Raw genomic sequence first — 23,290 nt, 5'->3', positions numbered from 1 at the left:
ATGGAGTATGGACATAAATTAAATGCATACACGAATTACAATTGATCAATCAGTTCTAAAGCTTAACTTATACTTGCCAAAACATCATCAATGTCACTGCATGCTTTATTCCTTACAGTAGTGATTGCAGAATATGTAGGCTGGAGTTCGGAACGTTCACTCATCGGGATGTAGATGCATGTCCAACCATTAAGAGTGAAGTCTCATTTGTACTATAAGTAGTACAGTCACTTGCTTGCATGTAATGTGTCCTGGAACTTTGTGCTCGTGTAGCGCACATGAAAGCCCTTTTTATTGATAGAGTCATCGGAATGAAATTTTATAACGATTGCATCCCCTGCCGAGTAGATCTCCTCAGGGGGCTGAAATAAAGAGAGAGGGGAGGGAGAGAGAGAGAGAAGAGTTATCAATCACATTAAATTATTGTCATACCATAACAAGCAAATCGATCTGGAGCATGCAAACGTCGACCTTACCCCAGACCCACAATATCGTCCCAGCCTCGGAGCCTTAACGTCAGCCCCGTCATACAGCTCCACGTAGTCATAACCACAGTCTGCCTCTTCCTCGATCTCAAACACTTGAAAGATGATCTCCACTCCGTAGCCTTTTTCTGCAGAGACCACCCACTGGCAGGCAGAGCCACTAGGGTAGTTGTTATCTCCAAACTGGGCATGGGAGTACAGGTCCTTAGACTTGACCTCAGCTTTAAGGCTTCCACCACACTCTGGGAATGTACAACCACGAAATTAGAGACATATTCCAAAAGAGGAGCTGGTAAAAGACTGAGGAATGCAGCATTTTAAAAAGAAAACTCCCATTTCACTTCTACACTGTTCATGTCCTCTGAGAAATGTACATTTTTACACAGTCTGGCCTTTTTTTTGTAATGCTGAGAGTTGCTTTCTGCTACCCACCTGCACTATGTGAAGCCTCAAACCCTCTCTTCTGTACTGAACTATCAGAGACAAAGCGCAGGAACAAATTGTTGAAACTAGACATGACTGGAGAGGGCTTCTTGGTTCCACAGAAGCGTCCCAGGCTGGGAGCTAGTTCATCACGCCCATCAAAGATCTGTAGGTTGTCGTAGGCACACTCTAGGTGAGCCTCCATGTCAATTTCATTGAAAGTCTGAGAATCAAGAATGGTGAGATTCACATACAGTATATGGTGAGATTCAAATACAGTATAGTGAGATGCAAATACAGTATGAGAATACAAGATTTAAGGAGAATAATGTGCAGTAGCAGATTTCGAGACACCTCTTTAACCCATTTTGACCTGAGATCAGATTAAAAAAATTCTAAAAATCAAATATTCTAAAAATAGCCGACCTACGAGCTTGTAGATCTGCCATTTTTCAATAGCTAAAGCATAACATGATGCCAACACCAAAAGGGGTTCTTGCCCAAAATGGGTTAAAATGTACACAACATTGCACCCCTACTCAACCCATCTTCAAATTATCAGTCATCACTAATGCTAATAATGCTACTACCATTTTTGTCTACTCTGCCTGTGTCTCAGAGGAGGTCTGTGGACAGTTCAAAGACCTGCCTACCAGTGACATCATCATGGGGAATCTCTTCTTGCAATAGCCTGCTATAATGGAAGCCATTGTTCTCACAAAATAATAAAAATATTGTTAAAAAAACAACTGCGTAACGATGATGTCACTGGTTTCTGAACTGTCCACAGCCCTCCTATGGCTATGAGACACAGACCGAGTAGACAAAAATGGTACCATATTATCATGAGCATTAGTGAGGACCAATTATATGAAGATAGGTTGAACATGGGTGAAGTCGTCCTTTAAGGCAAAACAAAATAAAAAATATATCTTGGTATATAACCCATTAAACATACTATTTTGATTCGATGTCCTGGGGTTGTGGACAGAGACCAGGTACATGTTTTCTTGGTGGGGTATATACCAGGCCAGTTTGGACTGCTGATTGTGCCGATTACACTGTTCAGCGCAAGGTCGCAGCCCGCTGGGATTTGGGATTAGAGCAAGCATAAAACAACACACATGAAAGAAAGAGACCTGAAATTTAAATATTCAGGGCATATCACAGGCAAAGGAAATATTTACTCGCACGCACATTTTACTTTTGAAGAAGAATGCGCAGGCCTAAACCGATATTACGGTACTTAGACTGAGGGCCCTATTTTGGGACAGGCAGAATGGCATGAGGCGTCTAGCGAATGGGTGACTTGACCCTTTCTGGAGGCATAGTGGCATGTTTCTCCCGTCTCCCCATGTTTCTTTCTGTGTCTGTGTGTGTGTGTGTGTGTGTGTGTGTGTGTGTGTGTGTGTGTGTTTTGGGGACTCACTGTGTGGAATGAGAGGTTGAGTAGTGGGTGTGTCATTTGCAAATCAGAAGTGCTCTGCAATTTTGGCATCATCCAGGACCACAAACACGATTTGTGCCTAAGTGGACCAGGTCTACTGGTGTATAGAAAGCTGTGTTACTGTTGAACTGTCGCCCATTGCTATTTTTGGCAGCATTTATTTGGTCGGAGGCACAGCCAGATAGACGTCCCCAAAGCCATACAATCTTGCGTTATGATTTCACTTTGGTATGAATCCCTCAAGATGGAAAAATATTTTTTATACTTTATAATCTGCCTGTCTGTTTCACATTGGTGTGAATCTCTGGAGGAAAAATATATAAAAGACTCTTTTTATGCTTTCTAATGCCGTCATGATGATAATATTGGAGTTTGGAGGCAGACTGTCGCTGCAGGAACTCGCCGTGCCGAGGAGAGGCACATCTCCTTGCTGCAGGCGAAGAGACAGAAGAGGAAGCTGCGTGAAGCAGCCCCCACTCCTGTGCCAGTCCCCTCTCCATTTGTCTGCGCCAACTGCAATAAAGACTGCCACTCCGGAGCGGGGCTGTCCGGCCACAGCCACCGCTGCAAGAAAACCTGACCACTTGGGTGTAATCCATCGTCATCACTGACGGACGGATGGCTATGATCTCTCTCACTAGATAAATCATTACACATCCTACCAGTCGAAGGTTATACCAGACCCATTCGAATACAGACAACATTTCTCAACAGGTTACGCACCTGCGCATGGACACAATAAATGAAAGCTGCGCAGACCACCTAGGTGGATGTACAGTATATCTGCACGGAGTGGACCCTGAGCAGAGTTAGTTGTTTATTTGAATGGGGCTTTACACTGAGAAACTATTTTATTTGGACCAGGGTCAGATATTTTATCTGCATTTGTTAATTCCTCCCAAGATCATTTGACATCATCTGCTATTTGCACTCTATTTGAGGTACCATTTATCTGTAGCTCCCACGGGAATTTTATTTAGAAGGATGACGTTTCAACCCCCTATGGGTCTTCGTCAGGCATGACGAATCTATGTACATATATTTTTGTTCAGTACTTACGGTAGTTTAGACTTGACTAGTCTAAACTAAGTATGCACCCCCTGGAAAATGCCAAACATAAGTCGCTATGCCCCAGCCACCACACTTTTGTCTTCATGATGGTTCACCGTTTTCCTAAAATAGGGCCCTTTAAATGTCTAAAATTTTAATTTAAATCCTTTGATCCATTAGTCAATAATATATGAAATCTTACTAAACACATGAAGGCAAATATGGCCATGCTAGAGAAAAGATAATTACTGTACCTTCTTTGCAGTCATGCTTATTATCGTGCAATATGAAACCGCTACGGCACTGACAAGTGTAGCTCCCAAATGTATTCACACATTCATGCTGGCAGCCACCATTCTCTTTGGAGCACTCATCTTTATCTGGTGGGGGAGGGGTATGAATGAAGTTTACAAAATAAGTGAATTGTTATTTACAGTGTATAACAGAACACAGCCTCAATAATTTAAATGTCATGGCTCACCAGAGAAGAACTGTGCTTTGAACCCCTTCTTGGAGACAGTGTTGTCTGACTTGAACTCAATCCGCATATTGTTGTGCTGGGAGGTGATGATCTCAGGTTTCTCTGCTCCGCAGAACTTACCATGAAGCTTTGAGTCTGAACTCAACCCGCTACGGACCTCCACATAATCATATTTACACACCTGAAGCAAACACCAGAAAGGCTTACTTAGTACCCAGGGTAGCCTTGCGTAGACAGACGAGCATAGACGGAACAGCGGAGAAAACTAGAGCTAACAAACCTATGCCCACTACTTTGAAAACCATCTACTGTAGGTAAATACCATCCTGTTATGAAGGACAGCCGTAAATTTGTTATTTTTTAAATTTCTGAATAGTTTCCGCACAGTTTTTAGACGATTCACTGAATTTTTATTTGCCCAGACAAACACACTTTGTATAGCCTCGGAGACCACATGCATGTTCCTTTCAAATGAACCTACCAAATAAAATCAAGAACTTGACTAGCTACTAACAAATGTTACTGAATAGAAAGGTTTAATGTTGTAAAGGTAAAGGGTTGGATAAAGTGGTTACCGTACTTTTTCATAAATCAGTGAAAGACGGTTTGAGAAACAATGATCTAAAGCAGGGGCCTTCAAAGTTTTTCAGGCCAAGGAGGAACCCCTAGCTAAGAGAGATGAAGCAGGGACATATTGTAATTGTGTTGGAGATTAAACATTTTCATAGATTTAATGGATAGCTTCATAGACTTGTTTGACAGCGTACAGTGTATTTTCAGACATTTAACCACTTAAACCCTCAATACCTGTCACTCTGTACTTCGTCTACTCTCGCAAGCTTGTAGATCTGCAATTTCTGGCTAACGTTCTCCTCAGAATAGGGATGCTATGGTTCCAGTGGTTAATGCCCCCCCCCCCCCCCCCCCTAGTTACTCTGAGGACCTCCTAGGGGTCCTGGACCAATTGTTGAAGACCCCTGATCTAATGAATACAGACATAGAGCACAGAAGTCTGACATCAATATCGGTAGAGGTCGCAAGTCCACGGGTTCATGTACTTTTTATTTGCATTGTAATCCCCATAGGGGGATTTTAGATCGCCTCATATAAGAACTGTGTTTGAAAAATAAAAATGCCATTCTGGTCTTTCACTCATATGGATATGAAGAATCAACTGACTGAGAGAAAACGCTAATGTTACTGCTGCTGAATTAGTTACATTTTCGCTAGAAACAGACGGTATCAAATATGAGGCACCTCTGCGACAATTTCGCAGAGACACAATGAACCACAATGCTTAGTTATATTAGATGACTTTAAGATGACCCCATGTTATTCTCCATAGAGAAATTACTTCCGTGAACCAGGGGATGAGCGAGTGACGTCAGGACTTCGGCGCTCTATAAAGACAGCAAAAACAAACCGATATGATGATGGTACCTTACATCATTGCCTTCAGTCTCAAATGCATCGAACAGAAGAGTGATGCGATACTGAATGGGTGCCACAATCTGCCAGACACAGTTCTTGTTGGGGGGATATTCTGCGGGCCATCCAGGGGAGGTAAAAGAACCATTCAGCTTGGTGATAAAGCCACCACAGGCAGCTGCTGGTGAGAGACACGGTTGACTTTAATGTCGGAATTGTGACAGAAATCTGAACCGAGGGAACCATACGGTTGCAAAAATCTTTGGTTTGATTACAGACAAGAGTCTGTTGTAAAAATTAAGTATTTCCTTGGGTAGAGAATATAGAATTACCACTATATTTATTTTATATTTATTGAATACAACAGATGACAATAAGAAGAAACAAGAAAAATATATGAATGATACGTAGCTTCTACTAGCTTGCGGAGTTAGTTCAGTCAGATATACTCTAGGTCTAGGGGCTCATTCAATGTTATGCAAGACCCACATGTCACTCGCTGACGTGGCAATCAGCTGACCAATTGGGCAGCTCACCTAAGACTGGATTCGTTCCTTCCTCTGCATATGGGTTCCTGGTGGTGTTATGCACTGTTTGCTCCCACCGCCACGCTCAAATCAATTAAATAACAAATGAACAGCAATTGTGTTGCACACGTTCCCCTCTCTCTCTAGTCTCAACTTCCCATCTCTCTATGTAAATAATTGCCTATAAAAATAACTAAGAAGAAAGGGGAAAAAGGGTGTCAGGTCAGGGTTAGTTGGGCCACTTTATACTCACTCTCACAGCTGCGTTTGTCCGGAGCCAGCTCATAGCCAGGGTCACATGCACACCTGTAGCTTCCCAGGGTATTCAAACAGCGCTGCTCGCAGTGACCATTATCAGGCTTAGAACACTCATCCATCTCTAGCAAAATAAGCAAAATCAAAACCCTGTGAAAATTAAAAACATCCAGAATTGCTGACTAATGTAGTTGATTTGTGTATGGCTCCATCTAGTGGACAATTGGTGTACTTGCAAACAAATACAGCTGCCATTGAGTTTACTAAAAAGCCAGGTCAGAGAAAATGTAATAAAATATAATTAAAAAAAATCACACTCGTGTGAAGTGAGGGGTACTCTTATTATCATACATCACATTCCGTGATCAGCCAATCAAATCATCACAAATGTCATTCCAGCCAATCACTTTTGGTATCTTTTTTTTTTTGCCCACACTTTTATCCTCAATATGTACTTTGCTCAGTCAATCAAATCATCGCTATGGGGTGATCATCCAATCATCAGCCAATGTTTATGTTCACACAAACCCTCAAAGCTGGGCATAGGAGGGGCTATAGCACCCCTCAAAAATGGTAAGAATAAATAAATAAAGTGAAGAGAAAATGAGTGTGCTCACTCCGGCAAGCAAGCCCACTAATTCGGAGTAGAGATGTCCCGATACTGTATCGGTATCGGGAAAAGGATCGGATCGGCCCTTATTTGTCATATCGGTTCATATCGGTATCGGTGAATATGCCAGTCTAACCACAGATCCGACACAGGGGGTAAGGGGTTGGTAAATAAAATGTTGGGACAATAAAATGTAAATAAAATGTTGGGACACAGTGGCGTGCACAGATAGACACTAGGGGGTGCTAGAGCACCCCCTGCCCTTTTGGCAATGTGCTCAAAAGAATAATATATATAAATTTCTTTTTTTTCTTAATTTTTAGTGTGTGGACCATGGTGAAATTGATCAATTCTTGATAAAAACGCTTCTACTATATTATTTAGGCCCCCACAATCTAAAGCTATTTTTCTATGTCAGTGGTTCTTCGATAAAAAAAAATAGCAGACCTACAAGCTCGTAGCGCGCCACTCGGTGGCGCGCTACGAGCTTGTAGATCTGCTATTTTTCAATAGCTAAAGCATACCATAATGCTAACACCAAAATGGGTTCCCTTTCTTTCCACTTGAGCACCTGCCCCTCTAAATGTCTGTGCACGCCACTGTTGGGACATGTGGAGTTTGCCCAAACTGCAAGTGCACATTTGAGTGAGGAGTCTGCTATAAACACAACACGAGATATATAGCTAGATACTAGCTATAAACACAACATGAGATCACGACACTAGTATCGGTATTCGGTATCCGTATCGGCCAACACAGAAATTGAGGTATCGGGATCGGATCGGAAGCGGGGACATCCCTAATTTGGAGATTAAGCATATCTTCTGACCTTTGAAAAAGTTGGCAGCGAAGCCTGCTTTGTTGACTGATCCATCGGAAACAAACTTCATCCAGAGCTGATTGGAGCTGCTTTTGATGTCATCTGGTCTGTCGTAGCCGCAGAAACGGCCCAGCAGGGGGCAGCTCTCAGAACTGCCATCCCTCACTTCCAAGTAGTCGTAAGCGCAGCTGTCATGTCTCTCGATCTACATTGGAGACAGTGAGGTTGTTGCAGTACAGCAGTACATTGGAGACAGTGAGGTTGTTGCAGTACAGCAGTACATTGGAGACAGTGAGGTTGTTGCAGTACACGTACAGCAGTGAGATTGTTGCAGTACAGAAGTGAGATTGTTGCAGTACAGCAGTTGGTTTTCAACACATTTCACATCAAGGCCCATTATTATTATTCAGCATTTTAGCCACGGACAACGATTTGATGAGATTTAGCCTCTCAGACCCAAGAATAAAAAATATTTTGTCTTATAATTCCATACTTTTGGCAAACGTTGACCAAAATAACAATTCTTCTACATTCTCTAATTGTGTAGACTTCTTATAAAATTACCGTAAGTAATGCACATGTTTGACAATAATGTAACTCTTGAGAGCGTAAAATGGAAACAAATAGACCGGGTCCATTTGGAATCCCCTCAAGGACCACTGGTGGTCCCCGGACCACCACTGCAGTACAGGATCATTACACATACACACAAGATAAAAGCGTAGTGGCCTATTCATGTGCTGTGAGGGACTCGTCTTCTGGTCTAAAATGACTAAAACATTAAAGATAGAGTGCTGTGTTTCTTTTGCCACCCTAAAACATGATCATAAGAGTGGTGTCATTTCAGCAAAAGCTACGGTATGGCAAGTTCACGAAAAGACCAGAACATTTTGCCTCAATTTATTTAGTTACGTGACGTTATTTGCCTCTTTTTATGTCCCGATTTCCTAATTTTTTTCTGTGTGGTTATTTGCTTATTTTTTGGGCATATTTTCGTATTTTTAGCAAAACACAATTCCCTCTGGAGCCAAGGTATGGCAGCTGCCATAGCTTGCCAGCAATTGATTCCACGCCGCCACTGGGATGTGATTTTCACATTTTTGCTCTTCACAAAAGCATTAACATACAATGAATACCTAATGCAAATGCAACAAAAACAAATCACATCAAATACATACTATAATATTCTAAAACTAATAATGTATTGTGAATGAAATGATGCCAGGATACATTCATGTTTGAAATTATTGAAAATGACAGTAACACCTCAATATCACACCTCAAATGATTGGAAGGAGAGGCCAACATGGAAACCCTGTGCTACCGTGATTGTCCACATGCACACTTTGTTCGGCCGGTAATCATCAGGATAGTTGGGGGACTGGATCTGGCCAATGTCTCGTTTCACTTCTCCGCCACAGATGGCTGCACAGGGAGAGAGTAAAGCCTAATTTATACAGCACCGTGTTGCACAGTGGTGTTAGTCGACGAAAATCTTTGAGGGACGCTAGCACCTCCTACATCCAGTTTTTGTTTACCGTCAGTGAACGTCTTCCATTTAGGTCTGACGTCGAAATAAAAAAAAGGTCTTCTGAAAGAATATATATTCAAAGATTTGTGCCGCATTTTCACGATTTAAAAAAAATAGCAGAGTGGAGCACTACGAGCTTGTAGATCTGCTATTTTTCAATAGCTAAAGTATAACATAATGCTTAGTTAAAACACCAAAAGGGGTTCCCATTCAGAATGGGTTAAACAAACATTAAATTCCCATTGACAATGAATGGAGAAGTTTATGTCATAGTCATAGTGTCTGAGCAAATAGGTAGTGTCTATTTTACGTCATGATTGATGTACGATAAGAGCGCCCCTCACTTCACACTTCAAAAATCACACTCATCAGCCAAGCTTATTGTGTGTGCTTGTGTGTCCTTATGTGTGTGCGTGCTTGCGTGCGTGCGTGCGTGTGTGTGTGTCTCTGTTTTGAATGTTGCACCTTCATAAACCGCTGAGAAGCCTTTTCCCATCCAATTGCTGCTGCTTCTGAATTCAATCCACAGTCGACTGTCTGTTGATATGATCGGTTCTGGAAGCTTATCTCCACAGAAACGGCCTGTTGTGATAAATGAAATGAAATAAATGATCGTGCCTGTATTATGGGAAGAGAGGTAGTTCGCACACAGCGAGAATGAGTTTGAACTATTTTATTTTATTTTTTCTACATCACAAGTAGACCAATAGTCAGAGCGTGGTGGTCACAAGAAAGGTCACGCTTGTACCATCTTAAATGCACTATGTAACTTTCCTCTTCTATCCCGGTGTGCTGACATTTTTACAATGAAGCTAACAGAGACTGCCTACTTTCTCAGGGTATAAATTGTGTCAAAGGGAAAAATAAACCTAACAGCTTCACAAAATGTGTGGTATTTCTTGCCACATGTCAACATGAAGCCAACATCCAATCATCCCCAAATTGGTGTCGCATGTTGAGGGGCCCATATACCTATAGCCCATTAGGGGCTACCACAAATGCAAATACCGCACCGCCTGTCACGCAAACCCTATTCTCCATGACAGCTGCACCCTGTGACTGACAACCAGGCCTGGTAAACTTTTCTAGTATATTCATCAAATAGGAAATTAAACAAAGCTGTGCATTATTATTGTTATTACTTTTTGACCTGGATTGTTCTCTTTCTTGGGCAGTGAGGAAGTCTACTTTAAATCGGCTGACATGTAAAGACCTTTCAGAGGAGCATTTCTCCCGAACCCATCTCGAACCTCCACATGGTCATACCAGCACAAGTGGCTCCTGAAGAGATCCATGGAAGTAAAGTTCAGAATTATCTGTGAGAAATACACAGTGATACACAGGCAAAGAGACAAGGGATTCAAGAGGTTCCTAAGACAGTGTCAAATCTCAGCCAAATGAAATCAGAATTTGCCAGATGCTGAGATGCCATCAACCCACCTTTTCTCCTGGTGTAACAGAAATTCTCCATATACAGTGAGCATAGGATTCATAGCCATTGGGGAAACCAGGTGAAGAGAAGTTTCCAACACTGTCCTGTAGGCTGTCCCCACATTCTTTCATGTGGCATATAATATTATCATAAACAAGAGACAAAAACTTGATTATATTCACACACCATAACAATAATATGAGACAAAGACATGAAAACAATAACAACAACTAACTATACTGTATCTATAAATATACCATAGACCTTACATTTACAGTATGGTCAGAATTAGCAATCCTCAATTGGCTTTTAAAATGCAAACAGGGTGAATTTTCATCCCATCAATTGGTCTCACTTGAACATTTGTAGAGTTTGCGGGCTTGTGCGATATCCCCTTTGCTAAGTCTGGTCCTCTGTCCAATAGGAGGCCTGACTCCATTGACATCATAACGTGGCATGATTGTGTCTAAGAAGATGCCCCTGTTTGAGAGAAAAAGAAGAAAAAATATCATACTCGTGTGAAGTGAGTATGTGTGCACTCTTGTCATCATACATCATCTCATTCCGGCCAATCATAATTTGCCTCCTCACTTTTGTCTTCAATGCATTACTGGTCCAAAGAAGAGTTTCTCAGTGTAAAGCCCAATTCATAAGCCCCACTCAAATAAATGACTAACTCTGCTCAGGGTCCACTCCGTGCAGATATACCGTAATTTCCGGACTATAAGCCGCTACCTTTTTCCCATGCTTTGAACCCTGCGGCCTATAACGGTGCGGCTAATCTATGGATTTTTACAGCCAACGGCCACTAGGGGACCTTCTAAATCTATCTCTATGGCCTCTATGCGGTTTATAGTCCAGTGCGGCTTGTATATGTACACATTTGGTTTTTCCCCTAAATTTAGCTGGTGCGGCTTATATTCAGGTGCGCTTTATAGTCCGGAAATTACGGTACTCTACTGTATACAGTATGTCTGCCTAGACATCCACCTAGTTGGTCTGCGCAGCTTTCATTTCTTGTGTCCATGTTCATGAGAAATGTTGTCTGTATAAAATCGGTCTGGTATACTCTGAGTTACTAGAAGGGAGTTCCAACCGCGCTTCTAGCTTATGGCAGGCCAGTCAGGTGCATCTCAGAGGCAGGACAGGTTACATTAGAAAAGGGCGCACTGGAGCAACTCAGACAGTTTAAGCCCTAATTTTATTATCAGGGTGCAAGTAAAAAAACGTTTGTGTGTTTCAGTTACATCTTGAGGAAGATGTAACTTTGTGCATAGTGTCAGCCAGCTATATTACCCAACCAACTAGAGTGTGTGATTCTACTCAAACTGGTCATTGATCTCATTCTGACCTCGGACAAATCCAGAATCTCCAAGAAAGGTGTTATTGTATGCAGGCTTAGCGATCATTTTATGATATTCAAAAAACAAAACCTAAGACCGGCTGTCACTAGGGACCTCAAACCCTTATTCAAACATCAATGTTTGTGTTACGCAATGTTTCTGTTTACACTATGACGTAAAATTGTCCATTCATTGTCACTGGGAATTTAATGTTTGTGTAGGTCAAAGTTTGTGGACACACACTAAAAGCTGGACATAGGAGGGGCTAGCGCCCCTCAAACATCATACTTGTGTGAAGTGAGGGGCGCTCTTATCATCATAAATTATACATCATCATAACTCACATTCCGTGCTCAGCCAATCCAATGATCACTAGGGGTACACACAGACGCACAAAGCTGGGCATAGGAGGGGCAAATCAGGGAAAAGTGATAACCGTAGTAATACAAATATATAGACATTGATGTTGTCAAACATCAGGCTTATATCTCACAATGACACATTGTTCAATAGCTAGAAAGAAACAAGTTACTAATCTGTTACTAGACCATATCTTTTCATATCCTATTGATACTCAACACCTTGATGTTTTTATTTTCAATCCTAAATTCGTGGCTCACTCTTGTACTGTTCCCATGGTGATGCACCCATGAACGACAAGCATGTGCAAACAGAGTGGTTGAATGAGGGCTTTAGTCAGTGCCAGCCGGCTCAGTGGAGCCCAATCCTGAATGCCAGAGAACAAGGCCACTCTAGCCCAAAATTGTCCCACACAAAGCCCAAACGGGCCCCGCTTTATTTAGCTTGGCTTTCCTCCATGACCCTCAGACCCAGACCAGCAAAGTAGTGGAGGTTAAAAAGAAGCAAAACACAGAAAAAGGCAAACATGGGTAGCATCATGCATGAGACATAAATGAAAAAGAGCTACTGTGAAACCACTATGGATCAAATACTCTTTCTTCCTTCCCCTCCTTGTTTAGCGGTAAGTATAGTTGGACTGGTCAAAGGAACAACTCCTGAAGGAATATTTTCATTAAATCATCACCATTTCATAAATGGTGTTATAATGCAGCACGAAGGGTTAGGCTAATGTTCCTCTCCCATAAGAAATAAAAAATTGAACGTGGTGGTTCATGAGCAAGAAAATGAACCACCAGTCCAGGTCTAGTGAAACCGTCTAGTAATTTATGCGAAATATGAACATAATAACAAAGACATGATTAGAGAAACATAATGTGCCAACCTGGAAAATGTGTTCCTTGCATAGTGCATGATGCTGTCAAAGTCATATACTTCTTCAAGTGAGTCAACCTCTCCTGGCTCCATTTTCAAGAAGTTGTACTCCTGCCCTGTTGGTAAATGCAGAATCGGGAATTCAATAAGATGCAAGAAAAGTCAATAATAATAATTGTATTTTCCACAAATAAAACTCACATGTCCAGTGGCTGTACAGACACAGGGCAGATCAGAACAGTAAGTAAACAGGTTTTCGATTGATCGATTGAAATAGTTATTAACAGTTTGCAGAATTACAGTACATCTCAAGCACAACTCAATACAAAAAGGTAGGTCGTCTTGGGTCGTCCACTCACTGTTAACTGTGAGTGGACGACCCAATAAAGTATTACACTTTTTTACAAGAGGGTCCACCTTGTTCAATTCATCAAAACATTTAGAGACGTACAAATATACACTTCTATTTAGCCAAAGAACAGAACAGGAATTCATCATAAAGGAGGTAAAAAGGGAAAAGAAACATATACAGTTAGGGGGAAAAGGGGTGGGTGGGGGATTCAGATTTTACGGGGGCCAGTTTGGTGATGACAGAAAGGTCTGGACATGTAGTCCTGGTACTGTACACTGTACGTGTATGTGGGAGAAGGTTACCAGCTCAGCAGCCTAGTGGTTAGAGTGTGCGCCCTGACATTGGAAGGTCGGCAGGGCAGTGTCATACCAAAGACTATAAAAATGGTACCCAATGCATCCCTGCTTGGCATTCATCATCAGGGTTGGGTTGGGGGTAAATCCCTGCAATATACTAGCATCAGAGGGTGTACATACTACATACTTGTACATCAAGCTGGCTCACGCTACAGAAACCTGGCCTATGGCAGTATATGGCTATGGGCCACATGGCTCACAGTCGGTTGGTTCCCAAGGCTACTTAATATTACTCATGAGTTAATCAATCATGACACATGACACAGACTGACTGATCAGAGTCTAGGTTCTTTCTTATTGGTCTGTACTCGTCTACCCTGGTGCCTAGATGATAAACTGTGTCTGCTCATTCTTTCCTGATTATGTCGAAGACTGTGCATTAAGGTATCCTATACAGAGGAGGACGGTGTGTGTATGATAATAACCTATACATGGGAAGACAGTGTGTGTATTAAATTAGCCTATACAAGTGCATTCCTATCCTAGGCACCTTTCACCAACATACGACTACAGTTCTTAAGGTTTGCAAATAATATTTCTGCTTTTGTTTTTCAATAATTTATAATTGATTTTCACATTTTGTTAACAAACAAACATGCACTTTAAAGTTAGCATCTAGCGAAATGTTCACATAAGTGCATTTATGTGAAATCACAACCATAGCCACTCAAGCATTTCATGTAGTATTCTATAGTAAAACACACATCCATGCATAAACATTACCTGGCTGGATGTTGTCCCTGATGATGCCGACATGCTCATCACGGTCTGGACGTGTATGTTCATGCCAGAAGCCAATCACATGGCCTAGCTCATGTACCACTATGCCAAATTTATCACAGTTTTTCCCAATAGAGATAGCCTGAGGGCCACCACCTCTCCTTCCAACATAAGAGCAACACCTGTAGAAACAAATCAACCTTGTTTTACGAAATATGTACCGTATGCTGTTTCCCAAAAACAAATGATGCGTAGCCTGCAGAGTTAGTTCATTCAGACATACTCGAGGGGGTTCATGCCATGCTCAAAGGCGCATACTATACTCAATGGGTTAATATGCTGCATTACTATGTGGGTGTATAAGTGTGCAAGTCCCACACGTCATTCGCTGATGTTGCACAGTTTACCAATTGGGCGGGCTACTTAAGCTCACTATGCTCGTCCTGCCTTCCTCTGGTTCCTGGTTGTTATGTGTTATGTTTGCTCCCAGCACCACCGGTGGGCTCTGTTATTTATGCTCCCCATGGGGGTTTTATTGTATATCCATCTCCCTGCTCTTAATGTTTTATGATGGTGTTTAATCATGCCGAGCAGGGAGAAAATGCAGCAGAGCCAAGTCTAATATCATATGCACAGTTGTATTCTCATTCTATAATAAATATTGGTTAAATCTATTTGTGAGTTGTCTGACTGAACATGAATTAAGATGGGGTCTAATAACAGTATGGCTTCCCTGTGCATCTCTGACATCATGATGTCCAAATATGGAGGGATGACGGAACAAGCGGACAGACGGACAGACAGACACGTGAATTCAAGCATCATAACGTCATCATAAAAACTCTGCACTGGTCTTTGGAGATCTCTTTGGTCAATGTCAACCACATGATGTCATTGATCCACACAGACCTTGAGGTTAATAGCTCTAATGAATACAATTAAAATCTGAATCATCTTTATTGTCACATCACAGGTTTACAGGTGTAAAGTGTGCTCCCTCATTTGTAGCTTTCGTGGGAAGATAAAGGATATTGAAGGTAGAGCAGGAGAGGTAGAAAGAAAGAAAGAAAGAAAGACATTTTTTAATTACTGTATTATGTAAAGCAAGTACAACAATGGCTACTTCAAGTGGCATGTGTTTGAAGCGACAATAAATGATTGCAAAAAAGAATGAATAAAAATGAATAGAATTATCTTGAAGTCAGTGGGATTTCATGAAATAATTTCAACAATTCCCTATCAATATAATTTCCTTAACTCTGCTAAATGGTGCATTTACTCTGCTTCTTAATTTGTTCTAATAATAACTGAGCTGATCTCATAAAGGAAAACACCCTTGAAGATCATATAAATTGAAAACAAAAGTCTATATGCATGAACTCTTGATTTAATAGATGTCAGCATGTGTGTTTATCTCAATAAAAACTGTGTTCCGTCAAAAAACAAAGTGATGACTTCTAGGCAGAGAGCGGTACCTGGTGCGGTACAAACGGGACGAACCGAGGCGAATATATATATATATATTCAGGTCCAATTCCTCATGGGGGCCGAGGCCCCCTGGCCCCCACAGACTCTACGTCACTGCTGCTAGGTATAACATGATAGTAAGTATCTGCTACCTAAAGGCATGGAGATTAATATTTACAAATAACCCTTCTGTTAAACTAACCAGTTTGGCATTTAGAGCACCCTCTGGTGGATAGATTTGCTGAAATGTATACACACAGACAAAAGTGTCATTAGATAGGTAGCCTACTTGCACTTGTTAGGCTCAATTAATAAAATCATTTAAAAAAAATCCAAACTAAATCTTCCGGGATAATTTAACTCACAATTGGTTAGTTAAATTAAGTTGAGTATTTTGTTGTGAGGCCCCTAACCAATAGCAGATGTTGTGAGCTTGTTGATGTGCCATTTTCTAAAGCAGTGTGTGTGTGTGTGTGTGTGTATACTGTTATGCACCAACTCACCCACATGGTCGGTATGTGAAAACGATGTAGCTCTCCTCAGTTGTCCTCTCCATGAAAGTCACACAAGTGTGCTTCTCCCAGTGGCGCATCGCCTGACGGAATATGGCCCGTTGGTTACCTGGATGGCATGAGGACATTTTGTCACTGTGATAAAGACCTGAGGCCAATTCTAAAAAAATTGTCTTCTAAATCCTAACACTTTTCTGAAAAACCTTTTGATGTCAAGGACCCCCAGAATTATTTGTAATTGGTAGGGGTGCACGATTATGGAATTATGACATATCCGATCGATATCCGATCTCCGATTATTTGCATTTGTCATATCTGCCGATACCGATTCTGACCGATTCCGATATTATACAGGGGACCGCAATGGAAACAAGCCTATAGGCATTGGCTTGGCCCAAAGCCTGTTAATAAAGTAATCAATCAATAAATAGCATACACTCTTTTCTTGTGTGTCTGTTTTCACAACTGAATGACTACTGAATGAGATGAGTACACAAATTAAATGTAGAATGTTTTTTCATTTTAAAATGTTTTTGCTGGTGAAAACCGATTAAAAATCATGTTATGTAGACAGCACTATAATTGTATTGTATATAGTCATAGCACGCCATAGTACATATGTATAGCATAGTAGTAAATATGTATAGTTTATATGTATAGTGTATGTATAGTTTCATTATATAGATATTCCACTGTTACCTTCTTAGCTTACGCATGTTTCATGATAAATGCTTTTATGTGATGTATTCCCATGCTTTTGTTCTTGCTTAAATGTAAGTCGCTCTGGATTAAGAGCGTCTGCTAAATGCCTAAATTGTAAATTGTAAATTGTAAATTGTAAATAATCTGTATTATTTTGAGACCGATCAATTTGGTAGTTTACTTTGAATGTATTAATCTTAGTATTGTCTATGAAAAAGATTTACAAGAAATTATTTTACTATCTCTGATGAGTGCTATTAGTCAGTTTTCCCGAAAAGGAATATGATATAGCATAGATATAGTTATACAATAGTCATACTATTGCTGTTAGAAAAAAGAAAAGAAACATATTCTTTAGTACTCACCACTGAAATTGCCACTAATCACATATGGAATGACGCCATCTGGCCAGATACGCTCAGGTCTGGAGGTAGCTGCCCTCCTCCATCGAGGGAGCCTCTTATATGTAGCTTTGTCATTTTGACTGCTCTCAGTGGAAGTGGAACTGTTGACTGCCACCAATGCAACAAAGCAAAAACAAGTTACCACCCTCACTGTGCCCGTTTTATTTAATGACACAAAACATAAATCACTCATGTTTATAGGTTCTCAACCTCTTTGATTACGAGGACACCCCACTTTGATAGGCATTATCACCTCATCTCACCTTGACAAGATTTTGATCTCTGTAAATCACTGACTCACTGTATGGGTCCATTTGTACACTCTCTGAGTTACAAAGCCATATGGGTCCATTTGTACACTCTCTGAGTTACAAAGCCATATGGGTTTGGTTTCTATTAACTAAACATCCTTTAGCTGGGTGCCCCCCTTAACCCCCCAAAGAACCCCTGGGGGTCCCTAGAAGCAGCGGTTTTGTACTCGATACCTGTATGGTTGGTGGTGGTCCGTGTAGCATCCAGGATGTGGCCCACTTTAAGCATTCGGAGGTCCTCCTCGTCCAAGGCTATGTCTCCCCAAAAGGCAGCTAGGTCAGACACATGTAAATACTGTATTGACCACATATCACAGTTAAATAAAAAAACAAAAACAAACATTTAAATAGCCTAATAATAACAATGGAAATATCAAATTCAAATTGAACTTGAATAATACACAAATTAGGTGGATAAAGTCATATCAAATATATTATTATTATTGAACACACACACACACACACACACACACACACACACACACACACACACACACACACACACACACACACACGATAAGCAGACCAGAGCTCATTATATCGGCTGTTTGAACAGTGAGTTAAATGAACTGTAGGTCATGATGGACATACAGTATGGACTTAACAAACTCCAGAGCGCACCCATAACTGCTTGTTTGAACACATCAACATTATATTCACATTCAGCAATTATTATGCCATGGCTCTGCAGGAGTCTAGCTGTCTATAAGAGGTGCTGTCTGACTGTGTGTCTCAGTGTCTGTCTTTCTGTCTCTGTCTGTCTGTCTTTGTGTGAGTCTGGAGTTAAACTTGCAAACCCACTGGATCAATTGGCACCACATTGCCGGTAGGCCAAAGATGCCGTACATAAGTCATGATGACTGAGGTCACATGAAGTCCAATATCCACATTTGAGCCATGTTGTTCCTATATTCATCTCCAGCGAGCCAACACAGGTCAGCTTTGTTGTGTCCATATGCCGTCACATGATTAGTATACAGGAGGCTCTATCTCTGCCCTCGTAAGAAAAAGCACAATCTAGTGTTTGAAGAACACACGTACATGACATGTCCTAAATGCAGTGTGCACAGCAATTCAGCACACAGAAACATGCATACATTGGTGGCGTACAGCAGCCACTGTATGTGATTTCAAATGTTGAACTTGAACAAGAGGGTTGTCTGCATACCCAGGGCTGAACTGCATACAACTGTTGAATAGCTATTGATAAAAACAACATTCATTATTATGAAACGGGAATTATGGATTTTCCTGCACTGTGAAAATACTTTCACAGAGCTAAAAAATATTCACACTGCTGTGAAGAGAGAGCACCATCATACTCTTCTTCGAGCTCGGCCGTCCTCTCGGCTGGTCTCTCCTGAGACAAGAAGGAGCTACGTCGTCATCTTCTCTGTCAGACATTCAATGTAAAAAATACATAATTGTCAAACGATTGCAGCTGGTCAGCAGCATCCACCTTAATAGCTGTAACCTCAGGTCTGAGATCTGCGTGCTCCAGCAGTGCACAGGCATAAAAACTCCCCGCCTACAGTATATAATGTCACACTATATGAATGTTTCACAATTGCAAAGGCGTGGAGTGATACTACTACTAGCCTGACAACACAGAAGTATGTTTACTTTAATACAGTGCAATATTTGGCTTTTTATGCCCATTATAATGTAGGCCTATTGTTTGGTATTTATTTTAGTTATCCATGGTTAGACAAAAACTAAAAAACAACTTTAAGTCCCTACATTTCCTCAGGTGATGTAACTAGTAACACCCCAGCAAGTCCTGATTGTCCAACTATATAGCAGGCCCTAGCTGTGTCTGCCTTTGAAGTGAATTCACTCATGCAAATGGTGAGTGTAAATGACTGAAGCTAGAGGGATTTTCACCAGTGTCCAACCGAGGACTGCTCTGACATGGCCTCAATGACCTGTGTGGTCTCCAGGCAACAGCCTCAGGGAAGACTGCTTTGTTTTCAAGCGGTTTCAAATTAAATGTGCAAGAACAATTCATAATAGATATTGTCAAAACGTTTAACTGAGTGTGATACAAATCTATATTCTCAATCATGCAGGTGAAATAAGACAATGTTGTTTCTTTGACCAATTCAGAGACATTGCAAATAAATGTACGGATTGTACAAAAACAAGCTAATACGGCGTGTCTCCCATGTAGATCTTGGACTTTATGTGGCCTGTAGTCTATGATGTCAGTCGGCATATCTATAATGTATGACTCCAAATTTGGGCAAGGTTTCAGCACCATCTTTGACGTTGATTATAAAATGTATGTGTATTAGAAATCACACCCGTGTGAAGTGAGGGGTGTTCTTGCCCCTTATCATCGTACATCATCATGTAAAATAGACACTAGTCTATTTGCCACTATGACGTAAGTAGAATTCTCCATTCACTGTCAAGGGGAATTTAATGTTTGTGTACGACAAAGTTTGTGGACACACACCAAAAGCTGGATATAGGAGGGGCTAGCGCCCCTCAAAAATATATATAATAATGTCCATGGCCACACAAGCAGTGTGCACAGATTTGGCACTGATACTGTAGGTCCAGCAGTTTGCAAGATTATTCCCAGACAGACACTTATAGATGCATCGCTCGACCTCCTTCTGAACCGCTAACATACAGTAGCCTACAATAAAACATACATTGAGAGACTTCATTTTGCAGAAATAAATGTAGATGTATATTGGAATTAGTTTTTTTTTTTTTTATGTTTTACTATTTTTTAGGCTTCCTCTGTTCGTGCTTATTTGGCAGGATTATGCTTGCACAAGATTGACTACATGGAGTAGTAATTCATTGATTTGAAATGATTTCGTCATACAAATAAAATCCTCAGTATTCCTTAATGTTAATCATTCCATTTGTAATTATGACTTTGCGTGTTGTATATCTATCTATCTATGATATATATCTATCCATCCATCCATATGAATGTGTGTCATTAAATTTATTAAATACAGTAGCTGCTCTGGATATATCAAAAGTTCTTAAAGGTTATGAGCAATAGCTATAGGGATAGCTGTCTCCACTGCTGAAGGCATAGGCCACAAGTGACCATACCCGGTAACCATGCACCTGCAGTTACAAAACAACAGGCGTCAAAATGTAAGACCTACAGCAAAGTTACCATTTTAGACTTTTAGCCATGAACATCAACAACATTTCGACCATCCAGGTGATTCCAAGTAACCAACAGTCATTGGGACAGGGGATGGAAGTCGAAAACATACCGGTATTAATTATTTTAATTAAGAATTAGTCTCCCTTTCTCCAGCTACTGTATGCTACAAGAATATATCACAACGTTTTTAGATTTAAGTTGAAGGCTTTAAAATGTAGACTATAGGCTAATTAAGACTACAAATCAAAAAACACAACTTTGATATAGAATAGACAAAACCAAGAATAACAAACCACCCTAATAAATCATATATGAGTTAATAAAAAACAACACTCTACCAGCTTTACAAGGATCCTTGTAGTCGATTACATCTGGAGCATCCAGATCTAGATTTCCTGTGTCCACCAATTCCAAATGAACCGCCAGTAAAACGCGTAGACCAGAAAGCAGGAACAAAAACTTAGCAACGACAGCCATTAGGTTACTCATCCTCGCCTACTGTAGGCTATGTAACAGAAACAGCACTTGGAACGGCCGAGAGAGCACAAATAAGTTTATGTAGAACGACGAACGCTTTTATGAACACAGAGCTCAGCTTCTCCACATGTCTTCATCCTAGTGCAGTGATTCGCTGACTTACAGTAGGACCGGGCGCACAGCCAGTGTTCGATAGAAATGCCCAGCTCACATAAGCTTCAGCATTGCCGAGGTCGAGGAATTTGCACCCGGAGGCCGATGTGTAAAGATCCACCTCATTGGTAAGTAGACTGACTGATGGGTATGGGGTTACTGTGTGTAGGCTATAGTAGGCTATTTGATTGTGACACTTCTTGAAGCCTACTAAAGTGCATGGGTCAGTGATGGCATGCCATCATCATGAATCATGATCACAAATAAAACGTTAATTCGAGCATACACAGCCTATTATTATGCATTATATTACATATAGATTGGAAATTTGTGCCCGAGCCCATTTGTAAGGAACAATGTATTTGTGGGATGAGTTGTATGCCCTGAAAAATGCATTTTTTAAAATTCTGCATTTGCTGCTACTGACCCTTGTTTTAAGCTTAACCCATGTACTGTATGCGAATATTGATGCACATGGGGCCTGTGTGTCCTGCCTTAACCAGTTTAACCCTATAATTAGACCTGCCCCCAGGTGTATATGTAGGCTACTGGTCCCCTTTCTTACACTACTACACACAACATCTATTTGCATAAAATAGCAGGTTTACAAGCTCACAGCTTGTAGGCTGGCAATTTTCACAGAATGTCCGCCTGACATGACATGCCCAGAATAGGGATGCTGGGGTTCATGTGGTTAATAATAACACATACATAGGTGGATTATGAGACAATGGGCCCCTTTGCACTGATGCGTATAAGCCCCCTTAGACAGAGTTTCTAATACTGTTGTTTTGCACTTGCTTTTTGGATGCCCATATTTCATGGAGTACTCACACCTTTTCACTATTGTGCAGTGTGCACTGCATGTAGGCTACTGTAGTATTATATGCCATTTTGTAGTGGTGTTCATGATTGATTTTGTTTATAATGGACCACTCCTCATGCAAACTTTCGAAGGCAATCTTAGCCAATCAGGATGGAATATGAAAAATTAGACAGATCTGTCATGATCACATGGCTAGAGGTAATGTGTACCGATTTGCGTGATGTTTGGACAAAATCTGTGGACTGGGAGTAATATAAAAATAAATGTTTAGCAAAAAATGGCATCCTGGTGATCGATCCGATGGTGCCAGAGATCAGCTGCTCACCGATGGATGGATGCACACACGCACACACGCAGGATAGGGCGAAAAGGCCGCGCGGACAGCAACACCTTTGGCTTTTTAAGTCCTGCAACGTAAATTATTTTCAATGTTTCCAAAGTATCAAAATAGTAAGCAAAAATGTATCCAAAAGTAATCAAACCAAAAATTGTAGATCTATATTCCAAAAGTAAAGTAATCCATAAAGTCGTCAAATAAAAAGTCAATGCATTGCTCTAAAAGGGAGAAAAGTATTCCTCACCCAACCTTCAAGTCAGGAGGCCACAGCAGATTCCCCTTTGTTCAAAAGCTCTGAAATTATTCAGAGCTAAACCCTCAGAAATGTTCCTTGTACGTTCCTTTGACTGATACAAAACTTTTCTTCTTCAGATCTCCAAGTTCTCCGGCCCCACTCTGTGGTTTATCAATTTCTGATTATGGTTTAGTATTGGCCTTAAAAGAGTCCCTTTGACAGTTTGACACCACC

At 40.9% G+C, this 23,290-nt stretch overlaps 1 protein-coding gene across 2 annotated transcripts; it reads right to left on the bottom strand.

Annotated features, from left to right (window-relative positions):
* Positions 1 to 12: 12 nt before the first annotated feature.
* Positions 13 to 21,588, bottom strand: LOC310879417 (bone morphogenetic protein 1-like). 2 transcript variants are annotated; one of them, XM_083794086.1, is made up of 20 exons: positions 21,367 to 21,588; positions 18,064 to 18,162; positions 17,540 to 17,686; positions 16,464 to 16,581; positions 14,497 to 14,675; positions 13,076 to 13,181; positions 10,845 to 10,969; positions 10,498 to 10,613; positions 10,271 to 10,373; positions 9,523 to 9,639; positions 8,806 to 8,951; positions 7,536 to 7,731; positions 6,095 to 6,220; positions 5,332 to 5,495; positions 3,887 to 4,067; positions 3,660 to 3,785; positions 1,867 to 1,994; positions 918 to 1,131; positions 477 to 727; positions 13 to 362 (listed from the first exon to the last, which is right to left on the bottom strand). In XM_083794086.1, exons 1-20 carry the CDS (start codon positions 21,515 to 21,517, stop codon positions 228 to 230), a joined length of 2,928 nt encoding a protein of 975 aa, XP_083650212.1. In that variant the 5' UTR covers positions 21,518 to 21,588; the 3' UTR covers positions 13 to 227. The 2 variants fall into 2 exon arrangements, with proteins under 2 accessions (XP_083650212.1, XP_083650213.1); XM_083794087.1 differs by having other exon boundaries at positions 5,332 to 5,492.
* Positions 21,589 to 23,290: the final 1,702 nt, after the last annotated feature.

Source organism: Protomyctophum parallelum (assembly GCF_964188405.1).
Source record: "Protomyctophum parallelum genome assembly, chromosome: 21".
In the NCBI taxonomy this organism is placed as follows: domain Eukaryota; kingdom Metazoa; phylum Chordata; class Actinopteri; order Myctophiformes; family Myctophidae; genus Protomyctophum; species Protomyctophum parallelum.
This window is presented reverse-complemented; position numbering and strand designations above follow the sequence as displayed.